General features: G+C 40.9%; 1 protein-coding gene across 1 annotated transcript in view; it reads left to right on the top strand.

The window, feature by feature from the left end:
• lrp1ba (low density lipoprotein receptor-related protein 1Ba) overlaps positions 1–15,076 on the top strand; it is a 168,709-nt gene that overhangs the window by 120,669 nt on the left and 32,964 nt on the right. Inside the window, exons 62-70 of the mRNA XM_030772190.1 lie at positions 394–582; positions 1,082–1,230; positions 1,733–1,826; positions 2,447–2,563; positions 2,925–3,044; positions 4,270–4,389; positions 9,995–10,111; positions 14,341–14,447; positions 14,788–14,920. Of these exons, the coding sequence (XP_030628050.1) occupies positions 394–582; positions 1,082–1,230; positions 1,733–1,826; positions 2,447–2,563; positions 2,925–3,044; positions 4,270–4,389; positions 9,995–10,111; positions 14,341–14,447; positions 14,788–14,920 (1,146 nt within the window). The remainder of the gene's footprint in view (positions 1–393; positions 583–1,081; positions 1,231–1,732; positions 1,827–2,446; positions 2,564–2,924; positions 3,045–4,269; positions 4,390–9,994; positions 10,112–14,340; positions 14,448–14,787; positions 14,921–15,076) is intronic.

Here is a 15,076-nt window from a genome sequence, read left to right on the forward strand (position 1 = left end):
GATTAAAGAAACAGTGATTCTAAAGGCATTTCATAGTCCTTCTGTCCAAAATAAGAGCTGATGGACTGATTAATTTTGGACAGTAGAGTGGTGAGTTTGAATCTCCTGCGGTAGTAAATGAAAGAAAAACAAAGCTCTGCAAACCTTCACTACTGACTGGGGAAACATTACTACAGTGTTTGTGTCTGCCATTTTTCTGCCAGACAGACAGTGTGAATGAGGAGAGGTGGGGGCGAGATAGAGAGGCAGAGACAATGATGGAAAAAAAAGTGAGTGAGCAGCGAGGGAGAGAGAGAGGGGGGGGAGAGAGAGAGAGAGAGAGAGAGAACAAGCTATCCCTGCTGGCAGTGTTCCAGGACCGGCCGTAATTAATTTGGTCACGTTCTATTACAGTGCCTAATCAAGACATCCATGGGGTGATGGCTCTGGCCTTGTTTGAGGACTACGTTTACTGGACTGATGAGAAGTCCAAGTCCCTCAGCCGGGCCCACAGGACCTCTGGAACACTGCACACACAACTGCTGAGTGCCTGGCAAACTATCAGAGACATCACGGTGTATCATCCTCTACGCCAACCTGATGGTACTGCACACGTGTGTGTGTGTGTGTGTGTGTGTGTGTGTGTGTGTGTGTGTTTGTCTTTTCCTCTTATTTTAACGCCATATCTTTAAAATCACCTACTGCTCAAAAACAGATATGCAATTATATAGTGGTATTAACAGACTAATTTATTTCTTAAATCTTATATTGTTGTTATTATTATGTAATAAATGTAAGTAAGGATTATCAGTTTAAAAGATCTGAGGTTGTGCTAGTACATGGCTGTGACTCTAATAAGCAGCCAGCCCAGCTGCAGCATCCACAACACAAGCTCTGAGAGAATGGGAGGGCTGACAAAAGACCATGGCTTTAAAAAATGTGTTAACAAGCAGTCCTGAGTTAGGAGAAATAATCTGAAGATGCTGGTTGAAATGACACTGAAATGCTCAGCTTTGACAGTGATGTTTGCTGCCATTTCTTTTTCTCTCCCTCTCTCTTTCATTCACTCTCTCCTTCACTCACTCATTCTGTGGACTGACAGTGCCAAAGCACCAGTGTCAGGTGACAAATGGGGGATGTAGCCATCTGTGTCTGCTCTCTCCCGGTGGAGGCTTCAAGTGTGCCTGTCCCACCCACTTTTACCTGGCCGCTGACAACAAGACCTGCCTATCCAACTGCACCGCAAGTCAGGTCTGGGGCCCACGCCAGTCGTTCTAGTCCATTTCAGACCTTTTTTCAAGTATTTCAAGTGTTTGAATGACTGGGCTGTGTCCCACTTCCCTCCAGAGCTCCCTTTAGCTTGTAAACTTAACTTAAACTCTCTTAAGGGGATAGCTGCGACTCTGTAAGGCATTCAGGTGATGTTTGTTTTGTACTGTTTCAACCACAAGCAGTCCAGTTAGAATTGTAGTAAATTTAGTAGAAATGGACACAAGGAACAGGAACAATGTTACAAGGGCTGGGACAGCTCCTTAACATTCAAATTATTCAAACTGTTTTTTATCCATGTCCGTGTTAGTTTAGGTCAGAGTGCAGTAACCTTTCTTCCATTTGGTTTACTGGTATTGAAGTTGGTTCAGTTCACTGATATTCGTGTATTGTCGCTCTGAAACTTCGGCAGTGGCTCCATCTCAGTGACACATGAGCTAGCTGTTCAGTAAACAGTGTGTGAGTTTATGTCTGCGTTTCCTAGTTTCGCTGTGGGACAGACGAGTGTATTCCATTTTGGTGGAAGTGCGACACAGTGGATGACTGCGGTGATGGATCTGATGAACCAGCGGACTGTCGTGAGTCACTTAGCTTGACATCTGAAATAATTACAGCTAATCTGAATTTACTAAATAACCATTATCATAGCAATTTTTTTTTTTCTGTGCATTCACATAACATTGCATGGCAACAGTAACAGACGTTGTGGGTCAAACATCCATAATTTCCTTCCATTTCAGTGGGAGAAAAAACAAAAGTAAGCACTAGTTTGGTCTATTTTCCATGACTGGTGCATATGATAACTCCTCACCTTAACCTATAATTTACCAAGTGTTCTCTCCGCTTGTAAGTGCCAAGCAATTACATTAGTCTCAATTATGTATGTCAGTTCTATGGATACTTTAGATATGCTGCTTTGTATTGTGATTGATCTTGAAAGGGTAAATTAGCATAATAGAACCTCAGAAATAGAGCTGACATGCTCTTTAGCGCATATTCCATTCCACATGATTTTTTTCCAATTACCACACACGACCAGAAGTTCTTGAAAGAAAAGTCTCTCTCTCTCTCTCTCTCTCTCTCTCTCTCTCTCTCTCTCTCTCTCTCTCTCTTTCTCTCTCTCTCTCTCTCTCTCTCATGAACATGTGGGTGATTTTTTTTTTAATTTTTTTTTTCTTCTTTTTCATTTTCTCCATAGCGGAGTTTAAATGCCAGCCCGGGAGGTTCCAGTGTGGGACAGGCCTGTGTGCTCTTCCGCCTTTCATATGTGACGGAGAGAATGACTGTGGGGATAATTCAGATGAAGCCAACTGTGGTAATAATCACGGCCTCGATTCAGTATCTTAAATCTCATACTATTTTATAAAGCTTTTTGCTTCAAACTGACATATCAGACATTCTTCACTGTTACACTAGTTCATTGTGTTCTGTATCTGTTGTGAAATATAAAGAAAAACCCTCTGTGATTTATAATGAAAGTTGTTTAATTTTGGTAATTAAAACTTGAACATGTAATTCTAGAGCTTCATGACTTTGATGAACAATATTTTGTTTTTCTTTTTTTTTGAGCTACAGAGAATGGGGATGATTAAATTAACATCTAGTCTACCACAAGTTGAAAGTGAGCTCACGCACATAAATTCTTTTTCTTTCTTGCTTTCTTTCTTTCTTTGCAGATTCATATATCTGTCTGTCAGGGCAGTTTAAATGCACTAAGAAACAGAAGTGCATCCCGATTAATCTGCGCTGTAACGGGCAGGATGACTGTGGGGATGGGGAAGATGAGACTGACTGTCGTAAGTCTGGCACGGCATTCACACTCTCATGCGTATATATTAACTTCTTCTTCGCCTTTTATTTATCTGTGAAAGAAGGAGCTTGCCTGTGGAAAAGTACTAAACACACACTGCTTGCTTTAGTGAGAAAGGAGGGTGGCCATGAGTGTAAGTTACTCTAGGGCAGAGCAGGAGATTCTGCGGACTCCATATCCTATCCTTACGATTGCTCTGATTAATATCACTTTCTCCCGTTTGTTCCCGTTGAAGGAGTCCCATTTAATTGAGTGTTGGCTGAGGTTTTTGATTAATCTCGCTGGAGGTATTTGGTTTCATTCACAAGCTACTTAAAGTTTGATGGAGAATGTGATTAGAAGGTGCTTTTGCTAGGGGAAAAAAAATGTATTATTCTAATTCTGTTTCACCGTGGATTATGAGTGGAATTACTTTTATGGGTGAACCAGTGCTACTGAGGGTACAGCAACATATCCCTGTGGTGTATCTGTTCGTGCATAACCGAATTAGAACAATAAAAAAAAATGACAAACTTTTTCAGAGACCTTTTCTCTCGGCTGTGCTGTGCAAGGCTGAGAAAATGTGGTGGGGATCATGGCAATGATAGTCGAATTTCCATAAGACATGTTGACAGTCTTAAGATCTTTTATAACTGGGGCAGAGACTAGTCATGGCTTTAGCGCTTCAGTGCTAGGAGACTAGCTTGGGTCGATACTCTTTCTCAAGGGAGAAATTCCCCATCTGAAGCCGGGGTTGGAATTTAATCCACAATCCTCTGTTGGAGACGTGTGGAGCTCCGTGCTGATCCCGGGGAAGAGGGAAGAACAGCTGGTAAACGGCCTAGCAGGGGGTTGAGTCTAGGGGAGACCTGGGGGTCTGCCGCAGATTTGGCTGAGCGGAGATCCAGAGGAGCTCAGGTGTGCCCCAGGATCAGATCAGGGGTTTTAACAGGGTTAATCTCATTGGGAGTACAGGCATTAGTTACAATGTTTAGGCTCACCAATGTGCTGGAGAGGGAGACCGGCAATCACTTGGCGGTTACGTACTCTATTCTATATCACACAACAGTCTGTATTCAGATGTCATATCTGGACAGATGTGATTTTTTTACCAGAAATAAATTTTTAGGAACAAGAAGGGACAGGAAACTAAAAAGACCATTGTAATTCTCTACCTTGAGGAAGCACCTACAAATTTGTTGACTAATTTTAATTTGCTTACCTCTCTCTAGCTGAAAACACATGTTTACCAAACCAGTTCCAGTGCAAGACTACAATGCATTGCATCTCCAAACTCTGGGTTTGCGATGAAGACCCTGACTGTGCAGACGGATCTGATGAGGCCAACTGTGGTAAGTCACCCTTGAATTGATCCTCCTCTGCATGAATTAACTCCAGGTTCAGACTTCTGCATCTTTTCCCTGTGGAAAAAACGTCCGCAAGACTCAGTCATTAAAAAGCAATGAAATTCTTATATTTTTTTAATTAATTTTTTAATGCTGCATAATATTAGCATGATTTGGTTGCTGGTTATTCTCAAAGCATGTTCTGATTACACAGTGCTTTAGCCACAAGCTTTCTGTTTACAGTCTCAGAGTGAAAGTTAACGTCATTGAAGCGCAGGCCATTTCAGACTCATTCAAACTCATTCACCCAAACTGCAGAAAATTTGCTCCAAGGGGGGGGGGGGGTGTCACACTGCATTATGCTCAGCCTTTGAACAGCTAACTGCTAAGCCACCCCCCCTTTTTTTTTGGCTCCAAACGGCTAATTTAGTGCGATAGCGTTATGTAGCCATCAATGGAACATTTTACGAGCGATGCCCTCATTAATGCCGGCCGACTTTAATGTGCCTATAAAAGCACTTATTGCATCCCGTGCACTTGATTTGTGGGTCTTGACTTCCACAGACTGGCTGGTCTTGTCTATACACACTGCAGCTGGGAAACCCTGACCTTGATATTTCCAGTTCACTCGTGGCTTCTAATGGTGACATTCAGATCCAGATAAGAGATAACGGAGAGGTCTTTTGCCCGTTCTCGTATTCGACCCTGTCAGCACTCTGACTGACAGATTGCAGGATGAACGATCCCGTGTGTAACGCGCGATATGAGAAGGGTTGTCCCACTCCTACATGTGCTCATTCTCTGCCATGCTGACTCAGCATAAAATGAGCATTAAAATTTCTCTCTGGAAGCAGAGCTGACCTGTAGACCAAAGAGTCTTTGAGAAGGACAATCTTTGCACTGTGGTAACAGCTGAGAATAAATGTGGTGAGACTGATGCTTGTGCTCTCTCTCTCTCTCTCTCTCTCTCTCTCTCTCTCTCCCCCTCCCTCCCTCTCATTCTCTGTCTTTGTCTCTCTGTTCTTTAAATATTGTTTTCAGTAGTTCCTTTCTCTGGCAACTTGTTTTCTGAATCTTCTTTTATTAAGTGGTTGTTAATATTTTACATTCAAAGATATCTGAAATAGTTGTCTTAAAGGTTGTTTTCCAAGGTATCAGAACAGGGTTGGTAGGAACAAAGCATCCAGGTTACTGAGTTACCGTGAACTGTGCTAGAAGCAAGTTTTAGAGTAAAATTGCTTCTACCACAGAGTAGAAGAGAAGACGTATTTATGAAACGTCTTCTTACTTTAAACTAGGAGTGAAATTCACTTCTAAAGGTGTCTGCAACATTGCAGCTTTCAGCTTCACAGAGGGTGTCAACTTTCTGAATGTGGTTGAAGTATCGTTCTCCCTAATTAAGTCTGTCACAAACTCTATGCCCTCTGTCAAACCTAGGCACTAATACAGCAGCATTGTACAACTGTAAGGCATGTTTCCTCTCGTGGTAGGTCCTCTAATGCCTTTTTCGCACCACCAATAAAGCAGTTCTAAGGTACCTTTTTTTAAAAATCAAATTAGAAGTCATTTCAGGCATTTCGAAGGTAAGATGGGGTAGAAATTGTGTTATTCTCCGATATTTTGAGCAACTGAGATCACTTTCATACTCAGAGATGCTTTATGAATGATATCCATGGGCAAAAGGGGGTCACATGACTCACAGGTGGAACAGAAAGAGTGACTTTGTCTTAAAGAGAAACATTTTTGAAGGTCTATGGGATCTATACTGCAACCCCACCCCACTACCCAAACCTTGGACTGGGTGATTCAAAGGAAGAACTACTTGTTTAAGTATCTGGAAGCTCTTCCCACCTGCAGTGTCAGATTTAAGGCCTCATTAGCATGGAATAAGCAGAAAACCCAAGAAAACAGCACTCTTCACGCCAAACAACTGCTCTTGTTTTTCATTTATGCTGGGCCTAGTGTACTGCCAGCAAAATCCTAAGGAACTTCTGACAGATAACCAGCATAGAGCTGAACAAAGGACTAAATCTGCATTTGGTTAGCTCTGGAACAAGTGTACTGTACTTAAATCCGGAAAGAACCACTGGACAGCGGGTTCACATCAGCATTGTTCTCATTGTTCCCATTAGTTCTTCAGCTGATTACCTCATTTAAGACAGTAAGAGTGGACTTTGGATACCAAAGTTATAGAGGGGAAAAGAACACTATGTTTTGCTTAAATTCTAAAAGTAACCAACACTAGCTTTAAAACAAAAGGGTTAAAAAAACTGCCGTTACTCTCAGGCAATATGTACCAAAATAAATCAAAATATCCATCCTCCTCTCCCCCACTGTAGAGCTGTACTTCTGTACTTCTGTTTGATATGGGGAAGTGAATGGCTTAAAAAAAAAAGGAAAGAAAGAGAAAACCAGCATGTATGTGACTATTACACCAGCATGTATACTGACTGACCTCACTTACAAAACACCCTTTTACTCAGTGGGCATCTCACAGGCATATCCAGAACAGCCTCAATTAAAAAGTCTTGGAGCCAAAAACATGTAAGACTTAAAATAAATAAAATTTAAAAAATTCTAACAGATTGCACACACAGAGATGAGAGGTCTCGACGTTGTAAGTAGCCACTTCTCAAGTATGCTTTTATCTCTGCAGCTCTTCTTCAATTTCTGTTAATACCATTGCTGTTCCAACCCAAGGATATATAACCAATGCAAAAGAACATTAGAAGACACAAGGGTCTCTGCTACTACTCATTAACTTTTAGAAATGAAAGTGAAAGGAAAACTCAGAACGAACACAAGGTCAAAGGTAACTCCAGAGCAAGTTAGACAGAACTCATATTTAATATAGTAAAAGTATTATCTAAAGTACTCAATATTCCCAGCGAAAAAAAAAAACAACAACAAAAAACTGTTTTAATATTCTGAATAAAAAGCTATGCAATGCGATACATATGATTGCTGAGTAGCAATTCCATGAAATGCATATTTTAGTTGAATACAATGTTCTCATTGGCTGGTCTGATCCTGATCCCATCTCTGAGATATGTCTGTCAAGTCAAATAACTCATCAAGGAGGAAAAAATGGATGTGGTCTGACTGTAAGAGCTAGTACCCTGCAGTGAAGCTTGGTTTGATACTTGGCTATTGACAGGAAGACGTGGTACTGATGACTGATAGAGACTGGTTATTACTCATTCCTCCTCACTGATGGACCATCACACACTGTGTTGTAGGAGACTTGTTCATCCTGTGGCAGGTGAAAAATCAGGGTCCGTTCCAAATAGGGCTTCTGTGTTCATAAGGGATTGTATGGGCCTCAGGTTTGATTGCTTATTATACAGATTCTGTTTTGTCATAAAAGAATATAATAGATGGTCTTTGTCATAATCATACATGTGCTCACCACTGTGCTGTTTATTAGCATGTAATTACACTATAACAGATGTGAGCGTTCATTATACACAAAGTTGAAGAAATCCCTGTTCTGCCTAATTCTCAAACTAATACAATCCATAACCCTAATCCCTGATGTTTTATTCTTATTGACGTGTCAACAGAGTTTTACATTTATGCAACCCTGAGAGTTGATTGCAGTAAGTCCTAGTATGATCAGTGCATGCATTTTTGCATATTTCTAATGACGAAACAATGTTCTTGAACACAGAAGTATCTCACTAAAGTACAAACATTTTGTTTGTACTTTAGGGTGCTGCAGGACAGTATTTGTTGAGAAACTGTAATGTGCTTATCTGCATTGAAATTTTAATTCATTTAGCTATTTGACTTCCTATTTGATGCAGGGAGAGGCATGGGTTTTATGTATTTCATTGCTGTTTACACTCTCGATAAAGTGGATTTGCTTTTATTTTGGCTAGCAAAGCACCATAAGTGAGTAGGATAGTTTGTTGTGAGTTGAGTTGTTGGGCTATGTCATAGCACAAACAACATCCACCAGTGTTAGGTGCAGTGGAAAGCGTAACTAGATCAATGTTGAAACCTTGCTGATTGTGGTGACCCAGCACCGTCAAGAATTCTATTCTCACAGTAGTCATACAGTTCCTTTGATGTGACATTTAGCAATGCAATTAGAAATCCAATGGGGCTGAACTTTGAGGAACAATGCTGTTTTCTCTCTTTCTTTTTTTTTTTTTTTTTGTGCCGTGTTACTTCTGAAGATTACGTTAGTGTTGCTGTATCTTAATGGTTATTCTCATCTCATTCAGCTCTTATGAATAATTCAAATCTCTGCCACACTGAGAAACAGTTTGGATATGTTCCTAATTTGTTTGATATGCCCTCACACTGTGAATTCTGATTTATATGTTTTTATTTACGTATTTTTCAGATGACATATTTTTTTCTTTCTTTGTCACACACTACTGTAAGTTGGCTTTTCTGTGGCACTGGACACTTGAAATGCTAATGAGAATGAAAAAAGCATGACATTAATTTTAGATTCTGATGCAGTATACATTCTCGTTAAACAATCCAGAAAACTTTTATTTTGAAACATGTTTTCTCATTATTGTTTGCCTAGCAAGGATGTGAGAGACTACCCGTCTTTTATTGTGGAAATCCTACCTACAGCTCTATTATTGAGATTTATTAATGAAAAAAAAATCATTAAATTTTACCGCCTGGAAGATGTGTGTGTGTGTGTGTGTGTGTGTGTGTGTGTTCTCTTTAGCAAGACTGTGTAATTGCCCCACACTCATTTGTCTGTCTGTCTTTCACTACACAAGGTGAATTGAGCCCTGAAGCAGAAAGCAGAGGGGGTAGGAAAGAAGAGAGGGGTAAAAAGAATAAAACTGTAATGTTCCAGTCTAACAGCAGCCAAATTAAAATTCAGTTGATGTTGTTATAAATCTGGGAACTGGCACTTAAACAGAGCACTCCGATAATCAGTGAATCATGTATTATGTATTATTTTTTTGCAGTGATAGCTGTATGTCTGAGAGAAAAGTAGATATTAAATTGTGTATGTCTTATAGGAAGACATGATGTAGTGCTGTAGGAGAAGGGGAAAAAGTCATTTTACAATCGAGATAGGAGAATGAGAAGATGCTGTTTTCTTCCAGTCTTAATTCATCCCACAGTGTTTGTTGTTGAAATCAATACCAATGGCAAACAGCGTCTCCTCATCAGCCTGTTGTTGAACTGGATGAATAGGAAATAATGACCGTGGTCTGGTTCTCATAGAGATAACATGTCTCATTTCTGAGTAGCTTTGTTGTGTTTGCTCAACACAAGGATCCCTTCACTACATGTAATGTGTCAAGTTGTGGAGTTTAATTAATAGCACGTCTAGCGTATCCAAGAGATGTATGTGATGTTCATTTAAAATTCATATGAGATGTATGTAAGATACATTTGATATTGTTTGTTTCAGATTATTTATGTGTCTTTTCCCATGCTTTGTAGCTAAACAAAGTGAAAGAGAGAGAGAGAGAGAGAGAGAGAGAGAGAGAGAGAGAGAGAAAGTACTGTCAAAGCTGAGGTGAAATCCTGGGAAACAGAGATATTACCTAACTGATTGTGAAGAGTGAAGATATAATTGCATGTGAGTGGTAGTGGGTTTATGTTTATGTGTTTGTTTTCTTGGCAGATGAAAAGACCTGTGGCCCACATGAGTTTCGCTGTAAAAATAACAACTGCATCCCGGACCACTGGCGCTGTGATGGGCAAACTGACTGTGAAGACAACTCAGACGAGGAGCACTGCAGTTAGGAGAACTTTCTCTCTCTCTCTCTCTCTCTCTCTCTCTCTCTCTCTCTCTCTCTCTTTCTCTGTCTCCCCTACACTGTATGACCCCTCTGCATTATGTCTCTCTCTGTCTTCTTCCTGTGTCTCCCCCTCCTTCCCCTGTCATTTTGTCCATTTCTTTAGTTCACTGTCTCTCTCTTTGTCTGAATTTTATGATCTGCTCTAAAATGTTTTGAGGGTTTTCACGTTCATAACGACTGAATGTTCTGTGCGCGTGCATTTAGCTTTGTTACACTTGCACCAAAGCTGGAATGCCCAACTCGGGGCCTATGGTAGAGCTCAGACAGCTCCCGTCTCTGTACCAGACAACTCAAATAACTATAGAAGCGCCGCTCAGATGGCTCCTAACTATGTAGCGGAGCTCGTGTAGAAATGACAGGCTTCCACTCCAGTCCCACTCTCATCTCTGTGACAGTGAGTTGCTTGGGAAAACCGGGTCATTACAGGACCCCACGGCTACTGCAGCCTGGAGTAAACACTCACTACACCCTGCTGATTCCCTCTTCTCCTCTTCCACACCCCAGTTCACTCTACCACCAAGTTCAGACTGAGAAACACTAACAGCTGTGATGGTGATCAAATGATGTTTTTTTTTTCCCTTGTTGTCAATTGTTTAGCAGGCTGTAGATTAAGTATTTTAATGCTCCTGAGAGGTCAGTTTGGGATTCAGGCACCGGACGGCCGGAATGATGGACAGCACAGCTAGTGAGGTGCTCCGGCTAGCAGGAGAGCGTATCGATTGGACCGTGAACTGTAATTTGTTTTTAATGGCCTGCAGTTGTGTGTGGCAAAGATTCCTGATATGTGGCAAATTAGGTGCAGGCTGGCACAGCTACGTTTAATAGTTTTCTCATAGTGGTTTTAGCACTAACGTTTTGAGACCATCCATTGACCTTTTTATAATTTTTTTTTTCTTTTTATCAAACTATCACAACCAAGCCTGCATTGCAGTGAGTTGAATATTAATACTTGCCCTGAGCACTAGCTCTCTGAACAGTTTTGTTTGAAGTTGTCCCATCACACATCACCTGTAATTCTACACAAATCCATCACGTCTTTTCCACTCTACACCTTTTCCCCGCTGCTACAAACCATCCCTCTCAATACCTGACAGAAAAATCAAATGCAGTGAAGGCTGGCATTCAGACTGTGTACAAAGGTAGAGAGCAAGCATTCACAATAGTATTTTTCACCTGATGGCCCAGGTTTTGGTTTGGTGTTAATTATTAAGAGTATGAAATAACATTGAGTATACAATGTGTATCTCTCTTGTCTCAACAGTTGCTCAGATGACCTGAACTGTGTGTGTGTGTGTTCATGTGTAATTGAAGTGGTCTATCACCCAGATAGAGAACAGAGCCTGTCCTGTTTTTCCACCACTGCAAACCTGAGACAAATCTCACACAGACTACATTCCTAACCTCATCTACTTTTGTCCCTCACTGCTTTCTTTCTCTCTCTAACACACACTCTCTCTCTCTCTCTCTCTCTCTCTCTCTCCTTCTCTCTCCCTCTCCCTCTCTCCCCTTGCTCTATCTCTAACTCGTTTTCGCACAGTCATACACAGATAGATGTGCACATTCCGTACTCACTGTTTTACTTTTCTCTCTCACCCTCTCTCTTGGTATCTCTCTGTTTGTCACAGACATTCACACACATCTTTTTCACACATACATTCACATAGGACTGTGCACACTCCCTCACATACTTTATTAGTGTCTTTCACTCTCTCTCTCTCTCTCTCTCTCTTTCTGTCTGTCTGTCTGTCTGTCTCTCCATCTCACAAATGCACTCACTCACTGTCTGTCTCTTTCACTTCTTTTTCTCACAGTCATACACAGATAGATGTGCACATTCCGTACTCCTTGTTTTACTTTCTTATGTCACTCTCTGTTGGTATCTCTCTTTCTCTCTCTTTCTCAAAGACATGCAAACACTTCTTCTTCACACATACATACACACAGGAATGCACACACACACTCACACTTTTCTTTCTTCACACAAATTCAGACACATGAATACACACTCTCTGTTTCTCATGCCCATGCAGAAAGGCCAGGAATGATGAGCTTTCAGTTTTGAGGCAGTGGGGAACAGTGCGGGCGGCTGTGTTTGTATGCAGGAGGTTGCCACATCAGGTGTATTTCCCCTGTGTTTGTTTCATAAGAATAATGAGAGCAGGCTAATGAGAGAAGCATGTCAAAGCCAAGTCAGTCTTTAGAGGGTTAAAAGGCAAAATTACTTGAGACCATTTGCATATGTTTCCGTGTGCAAGTCGATGTTAGTTTTTTTGTTGCTGTTGTTGTTGTTCCCCCTCCGGTCTTTCTTCTGTAACACTTCCTATGCCAGCATCCATTTATCATGAATCATAAGTATATCTGTAATACCTCAGAGACCATAATGCATTTGAAGGCGTAACTGCTCGTAAACATAAAACAATAAGCTCCAATAAAAATAAGTGTTTTGGTGCATCTGTAGGCACATGTCTGTGTAAACAGTAGGGATGTACATCCCCATCACTAAGGCCAATGCAATACACATCTCGATGCATTGCCAATGATCCGATACATTAAAGGTACGTGTGAAGCAACTACTAATGCGATATGATACGATTCACCTCTGTTGCGATGCAGTGCGATTCGACACGATTTGATTCAACACAATGCGATTCAACGCGATACGATGCAATGCAAAAGAACATGATGCTCTTCAACTCAGTGTGGTACAGATAGTTTAATTTTATTTCTTTGGTTCTTCTTAAGCAGACAGCAAATCATAAATTAACTAAAAATAAATGCCATTTTTACTTCACATATTTGTTTCTCTAGTACTGCAGCACAGTCACACCATGTCACTGCTTCGGCTGAGTACTTCAGTTAGTCGTGCTGCCTGTGTACTTTATAGTGGCATGGCATATTTTGCTAATTGCATACATCTTGTCAAATTGTCCGTCTCTCCTGGAAAATCTGAAGTGTCACCAAACATTTGATATGTAGCAATTCAGTGTAACGTGTAGCTCTTCCTCCTCCATGGTAATCTGTGACTGGCCAAGACACGCCTCCAACTCGCGTGAGACTTGGCCAAGAGACTTAAGGAGAATTGGCCACTGACAGCAGTGGAGATGAGAGACGAGAAACAGAGAGGATGAATTAATCTAAATATAAAATTTTTGGTCACATTTCTAAATAATAATGGAATTAGGCCTCTACTAATAATTATATATAAATAAATTGGATATTACCAATGAAGAGATGTTAGAAACGCATTGTGAGCTCATCCCACTTTTTTATTCGGGGCAATCACATTGTGAACTTTTATGCTGGTGCACCGATGAGTATCAGTGAATCTTACCATCCCTAGTTAATAAGCATCTATATGAGCCCACATTAGTGTTAATGAAACAGTTTGTTTAAGAATAATTGTATGTGTATATGTCTGCCTGAAAAAAATTATATATATAATGACTTCATATCTTCCCTGTGTAATACATTCCCAAAGTCCTCTTCCTCTTTAAGTAATGGAAGGCAGAAGATTCCCCATTAGGTTTCAGTCACTGATATCGCTGCATATGATTGGTGGTGCAGTGTGGCCACATGCTGGGACAGTGATAATTGGCCAGCGCTGCAGGCTTCAGAGTCTCTAACATAAGATCCACACGTGTTATTCTGCAGGTCTGTTTCTCTCTCTCTCTCTCTCTCTCTCTCTCTCTCTCTCTCTCTATCTCTCTCTCTTAGTTAGCAGTCTCTGCTAATGAGTGCAGTGCTAGAGAGACAGTTCTCCACACCTCTGTGTAGTGCTGTGTTTTTATTCAGCTGGAGTGAGGCAGTTCACACAATTCTCACTCTTCACACACTCTGTGCATACGCAACACTCTCTCTCTCTCACACACACACACACACACACACACACACACACACACACACTTTCCTTTTAGAATGTTGATCAGAATGTTGACACAGTAGTTTAGTTTGCATGTTCTTTTGTGACTGGGCACGTTAGCGATGCTGCTGGTATATTAGGAAAGCAGAAGCTTTCTGAACATGCTAAACGGTCTAGTCTGTTTCAGACTGATGATGTGCATTGCCGTAGGCACAGATATGTCCCCCAGGGCATCTGTAAATTTACTGTTCCCATTCTGTTTTGTCATCTGTTCCCTTTAAAACCTCCGCTTTTCCTTTTGCACCACAGAGCCAGTTACATGCAGCTCAAAAGACTTCCTCTGTGCTAACGGGGAGTGTATATCTTCTCGCTTCCGCTGTGATGGAGATTATGATTGTGCCGACAACTCTGATGAGGTAAGTGGTATGTGTGTGTGTGTGTGTGTGTGTGTGTGTGTTTCTTGGCTGTCTAATATAGTTTCCTAGTTTAAGCAGAGCTGTTCACAAGTTTGAAAAGAGTTGCTGTATTCGCTGCTTACTGGACTGGCTGGGCTAACTGGGCTGAAACAAATGGTTAAATCACTTTTTTAAATGGGCCGACTAATTACAATTTATCATGAAAATATGTGTAATCCATCAAAGACAAATATTTAAGTAAGGAAGGACTGTTACAAGAATACAAGAGCTCCCTGTCTATAAAAGATTGTTAGCCCTGTAAAGTTTTTCCTCTTTTTTGTTTTTCCTCTCCTTCCCTCAGAGAGGATGTGAGCCTCACTGTGCTGTGGACCAGTTCCAGTGTCTGAATAATCTCTGTATCTCTCTCAAATGGCTCTGTGACGGACAGCAGGACTGCAAAACTGGTGAAGATGAACTCAACTGCCAAAGCTCTGGTACGTATCATTGTATCTGTCCAGTCGACCCAGTCATCAGTCTTACAACAACAGATGTCGTCACATGACTTTACTCTAATACACTGGTAATTATAATGCAAGGATGAGGATAAATGTGCATTGTAATACAGGAATCTGCTTTGTTTTAGGCCCTAC

This window comes from Chanos chanos, chromosome 4 (genome assembly GCF_902362185.1).
Source record: "Chanos chanos chromosome 4, fChaCha1.1, whole genome shotgun sequence".
In the NCBI taxonomy this organism is placed as follows: Eukaryota; Metazoa; Chordata; class Actinopteri; order Gonorynchiformes; family Chanidae; genus Chanos; species Chanos chanos.